The 6,000-nt window shown below is 33.4% G+C and overlaps 1 protein-coding gene across 6 annotated transcripts in view; it reads right to left on the reverse strand.

Moving 5' to 3' along the window:
• The window catches only part of CDIN1 (CDAN1 interacting nuclease 1), a 125,126-nt gene that overhangs the window by 70,514 nt on the left and 48,612 nt on the right, over nucleotides 1-6,000 (reverse strand). For 4 of the 6 annotated variants that reach the window (XM_066321439.1, XM_066321438.1, XM_066321440.1 and 1 more), the window contains 2 exons: nucleotides 3,161-3,240; nucleotides 2,758-2,807 (listed from right to left, as the gene is read on the reverse strand). The exons of 1 other annotated variant lie outside the window; for it this stretch is intronic. In XM_066321439.1, coding sequence (XP_066177536.1) covers nucleotides 2,758-2,807; nucleotides 3,161-3,240 — 130 coding nt within the window. Of the gene's footprint in view, nucleotides 1-2,757; nucleotides 2,808-3,160; nucleotides 3,241-3,380; nucleotides 3,514-6,000 lie in introns of those variants that run through there. One more of the 6 variants, XM_066321444.1, reaches the window with a different exon arrangement.

Raw genomic sequence — 6,000 nt, forward strand, 5'->3', positions numbered from 1 at the left:
TAAAGTAACTAATCATAGAATTTATTTGCCTTAATCTGTGTTTCAGAAGTAATCAGTGATTTGAACTCTAAATTTTGAAAATTCTTCTAGTGATTTTTAAAAGCATACACAACTTTGCAAAAATCAGATTATTGTATCAACAGCATACATTTTATAGAATTAAGACCCATTTGACCATTTTTATTCAGTATAATTAAGTACAATTAAGGAGAATATTTCCATTTTTTCTTTACTGTTTATTCTTCTAAATATAATAGAAAATGTGATCCTAAAACATTCAGTTAATTACGTTTAAAGTTGCTCTTTACTGACTACTAATCAATTCTCCAATCCAGCAAAGGATGAAACAAACTGGTTTTCTTTCTTTATATTCTGAAATTGATAGGTACTATATCCATCTGAAACATCTTACTGTAAAAAAAAAACCCTTTTAATTGACTTTTCAGAAGCATGAACAAATGTCAGGGAAGCATGAAATAATATTTTATAGTGAAGTTCTTTTCACTTCACTGACAGCCTGTTGATCCAATGTTCTATTCCTTGCCATATGTAAAAACGTTGTCATATTAAATATTTTTAATGTAGCCTCCTGGAGGTCAAAGTTCTATTCTGGAAGCTCCTAAGAAGAATCCTATGAAACAATATGACAAATGATCTTATGTTAAAAGCAGTTAAGCTCCAAATTCTGTTTAAAGAAACCTCTTAAAATTTAAACTGTAGATCACCTTACCATTACAGTTAATTACTTAGCTTACACAAACACCTCATAACAACAACAAAAAAATTCTATGGAAAAATTTCATATGTACATACAGCTTATATCAACTGAAACTATGTATTATGTTAAACTCTGCTAGCAATTTCAGAACAAAAGGGAAAAAAGAAGAATGGAAAAAGGTAAGAAAAATACTGCAAACAGAATTTACAATGCACCATAAGCAAAAACACTTAATCTATAATAATACCTGTTATTGATGTATGGCAATGACCATGGGGCAAAACTTGTAAATAACCTCACAAGCCATTTTCTACTCATGCAATCTAGCAGCCCAGTTTCCCGTAAGCATCTAAACTATTACTGAAAAATAGCCTCTTGGCATTTACAAAGAGGTTGACTTCATACTTTGGTCCATGCATATACAATTAGATAGTTATATTTAAAATCAATATGCAATCCTTCAGAAGACATTATGCTTTTAAAACCTTAACTTCAAATTGATTTTTAACTATTTTATGCACCTCAAAATTAACATCTAATTCAGCAACATACTTGCAGTAATGCACTCACACAGTTTAGTATTAAACTTTTCTCTACCAAAATGGAATTGAAAAGCTCCTCATTACTCTCATTGATGTCACTGCATATTCAACAACAGATTTTAGCCAGAATCTGTAGAGAATATAAAAGCCTTTTCTAGACTGCAGGCAAGTCTCAAAAACGGTTCATAATTCTACATATGTGTCTTTATTACTTTTAAACATGGCACTTCCATAAGACTACAGCCAGATTGCTCATCCACAAAATATTAATCTTAAAATTACAAAAACTAGTGATCAACAACCCTTTAAAATGTGTGGCTTATTAAATTAATCCACCTTCAGAGAGCTTTGTTTAATGGTAAAGATAATCTCAATGAGTATTTAAAATTACAATTTAAAACACAAAATACAAAGACAATTAGAACTCTTTCCTGCTCCTGTTAAAAGTCAATGGGGGTAGGGCTGAGACGGTAGTAGACAACAAGTGTTTCTAGTAGAAAGTAAGTATTTTTAAGGAGTGACAATCATGTGTATCAAAACCACAAGTACTGCTTTTCATACGTAACTAAACTGTGGCTTTCCTATCCTGCACCTGTACAGTGAAATCAACATCTTCCCCCAAACTCCATGCAGAGATTCATGCAAGGATTCTCTAGGACTTGGGAGGGAACTGCCTTATTAGCTTGCTCAGTGACAGCAGGCCATAAGTTTGAAATTTTTCCTTTGACCACAGACTGAAACAGAAGAGCTGCTCCTGCAGGACTTTATTAAAATAGATTTGGGTTCTTAGTGGTCACTCCTACCGTATTCTAATCTTTCTAGTCTGAAACACTCAGTGCCATGTGGAGTTCCCTCAGTGTACACACTGTATGGCTCTTTAATTAACTACTTCAACACCACAAAAAAAGAAAAATCCCTGAAAATTCGGGATATATAAGGATTTTTCACTACAGCTATTATAATCTACTTCAAGAAGAAGTGAACATAAAAGAACTGCACTGGAATGTCAGCTAGGAGTTTAAAAATCGTTCAATCACACCTGAATGGTACTTGGAAAAATTTCTGTTAAAACTCATATTCGTAACAAAGGAAAGCCATAATGTTGAACTCTATCTATGAAACTTACTAATTTAATCACAGAATAGCTGAGATTGGAAGGTGTCTCCAGAGATCATCTAGTCCAACTCCACCACTCAAAGCACGGTCACTTAGTCTTAAGCAAAAACCAGATACGCTTTTCCACTAATCAAAACCAAAGAGGTTCAATCAGGCATATGAAAGTGTAACCAGCAAACTGACATCTTACCATGGTCCATCTGATTTTTGTTAGTTAAGAGAAAGCTCTGCAGTGACCCTCTAGCTGACTGAATGCAAAAGAAAAGAGCATGAAATGTGTTTTGTGAAGCAGAACTTTATGTCAGGTTAAAGCTAGACACATCTCTTCCACATGGTCTAAGATCATCAATTGTGCACCTAAAATTTTATGGGAAAGGATACTGTTTGATGCAGTCCACCAGTGGTCCATAACAACAGTCATTCACAGTACACTGCAGACAAATAAGAGAAGTAGTATACTGATGGGCAACTACAAAACCATTTCAGTTAAGGAGTATCTTAAAAACAGTAATTACTTTTCCTCAAAAAGGCCATCAGATGCTGTTCAGATTTAATCACAGAAAACAAAAACTGCATGCTTTTATTCACTATAAAAGCAAGCTATTAAAAAGTGAAATGCTCCCCTCACAAATATTGCACTGCCATTTATAGTGCACTCTGACCTCACTGATAGTTTATGATGACAGTAATTAAATGAGGTTTAAAATCTTTTACTCTGCCAGGCAGATAACAGAATTGCCACAGGAAAAAAACCCAAACCAAACAAAACAAGTGTGATTAATACCTGATAGACTTGATTTGCTAGCACTCCATCTGGAATCTGAGAAGGGTCCCGTAGCATACTATTTATAAGAGTTTTGGAGGCTAGAGAAATAAAAATAAAAAACATACCAAAAAACCTGTTAGCTCAGTTACACTTTATTAATAAAAAACATTGATGATATCAATAATTTTGAAAATTATCCACCCAGCAAATACAAACTTACAAATCCATAACTACTTACCCATTCTGATACTCTAAAGTCTTGAAACACCAAAGGATTTTAACAGCCCAAGGTGAAAGCAGATCCTTATTTACTTAGTTCCACTGGACAGTTTGTGCTTTAGAAGCATCATGCTTTCTAATGAAACTGCTTAGTCTACAGTATGTATAACTCAAAATAACCTTCATATCCTATTAGAACTTTAGGAAGAAGATATGTAAAAATTAAAAACAGCCCTGAAAAACTTTTTAAGGACTTCATGATTCCAATTTATTAGTTTTCAAATTCAAGGATTTACTTACTCAGTGTTGCTACACTTTTCTGAATGCATTTAGGAGCTGGGAAAAAGGCTCTCTCTGCTTTTTTTAAATGTACAAATGTAAGTCAAAAGAAGTAAGAAGTTAATTTCAGCACCTATAACTTTTTTTACTCAGTGATATTGATACTACAATGAAAAAATAATGTAAAACAGGAGATACTTTTAGTTCATTTTCAAATACAGTATTCGCAATCCTCAACATTGTTTTCTCTCTATGTGCTTAGTCTGTGTAGTTGCAAATACCAGTTAATTACTAATAGTACGGGAAAGACTTAATTCTAGAAAAATACCTTCTAAAACCATCAAATATTTAATTATAAATTTTCTCAGAGAAAAGTCAACACTGAACATGCTGCCTGTGTCTCTGCAAATAACCTCTTATGGAGCTCAGCTGGTGGTGTATTTACATCACTGAATCCTCAAGTGTAGATCTGGTTTAAGATTAGCAAGGTTCCTGACTTCACCAAAGATGATCTGTGTGACTTCAGAGTAATTCCTTTAACCTTTGTGTGCTTCAATTCTGTAAACAAAATGAAAAACTCTTTTCCTTCTGTAAACAAAATGAAAAACTCTTGTTCTTCATCTGTGTTGCCCTGACTCAGAGCCAAAGCTTTGTCATGGTCTTCAGTAACTGAATCAAAAGACTCAGGTGACATCGTGAAAAGGACCGAAGTACCCTGTAACATGAAGGGATCTGCCATATGAGCAGCAATGTTGCTGCTGCATTAATGGATGTGTGTAAGCACTTTGCTGAAAGTAAAGGAGACTGGCATTGTAATCTACTTCCCAAGTTACCTCTTAAAAGCATCACATTCAGGTGAATGTAGCATTTGCAAGAGAATAATTTATTTTAATATATGAAGCAAAGGAATACAAACCCCTGAATGAGTTTAAAGGCTTTCCAAGAGCTACAAAGAGCTATTATGACAGGCAGAAGCAAAAGTCTGTGCAAATAGTTTTAAAGACAATGACTTCCACTAAGCAAAAACACATCCAGATGCAACATGCCACATTACATCTACAGATCTTATTACTCTCCTATGAAATTAACATCACTTCTATAAGTTAATACTAAGAATAAATAGGCATTTTACCTTAGCCTTTGTATGCTGTTAAAAACACAAGCATTACTTAGCATAAAAACTTTGAAAATGTGAAACAAAAGGTGGTGTGCATATTTACTTCACTAACACTTAAAATTAAAACAATAACCATTTTTCACTTGGTAGCAGTAATACACAAGTAACAGTTTGCCAATAGAGAGATTGATAGAATGGTAAAGTAATGAAGAGTGTAACACAGAATTCACTGCTTTGAAGCACTACTGATGTAGTTATTATGCCTTGATTATAAGAAATTAAGTATTTTTATAACTAATCAAACTCCAGAAAAACACCATAGATTTGCATTTGAAAAATGTTTAACTGGACACTATTTTGAGTAATGAGCTACAGGCGCAAAATAAATTTCCTCTGTTTCTGAGACTGTCAACTTCAGTTTCTCAATTCTGGTTACCAGCTATTCTACCCTTTACCTTTATGTTAGTAATAATGAATTTGCATACCGAATTTTATATTAGGCTGATGTCACATTGGTTCTACAAGTTGTTAAACTATGCTTCTAAAAGAAGAATCAATCAAACAGAACTGATTACTATACCGGCTTTGAATATATTATCTTTTTCTTACATAAACATTATCTGCTTATGTAATGTCCTGCAAAACTGAAAAAAATTCACCGCATACATTATTAACTTTGCATTATCTAAGCAGCTAAGATAAGGTACCTTCAACTCCAATTACTGTTTTAAGAAAGCCAGTTACTGCAGTGGCAGCATCCCAACAAGGCTGACTGCATAGAAACTTAAATGGCATAGAAGTGCTAAGGTTTTTATGTGAACAACAATGCCAGTCAGAAAATAAAATTTATTGAAATGCTATTCTTGCACAGATCTCTTCTTTACTTAATCAGAAGTAAGATGACACACTGGTGAATATTCAAGCAAAAGCAGGTCATCTGCTTTTCCTTCTCAAGCTGCTACACTTACTTTCCGTTCTGGTCAAACCGAATTATCAGTGGAATATAATATAAAAATGTGTGATGTAACACTGTTTCTTTTAAATGAAGAAATTACTTCTCTTTGCATTGCGACTATGCAAACATTAAAGCAACAATTTAATTACAGTTCTGGAGATTTTAGCAGAAATAATCATAGTGCACCTAAAATAAAATTAATGTAAAGAAAACTTCTGTAAATGTAATAGTTCAAAGGAGATAAAGAACAGCTCATATTTACATTTTAACACAGCTGCAGCACAGCAT

Source organism: Sylvia atricapilla, chromosome 6 (assembly GCF_009819655.1).
Source record: "Sylvia atricapilla isolate bSylAtr1 chromosome 6, bSylAtr1.pri, whole genome shotgun sequence".
Lineage (NCBI taxonomy): Eukaryota > Metazoa > Chordata > Aves > Passeriformes > Sylviidae > Sylvia > Sylvia atricapilla.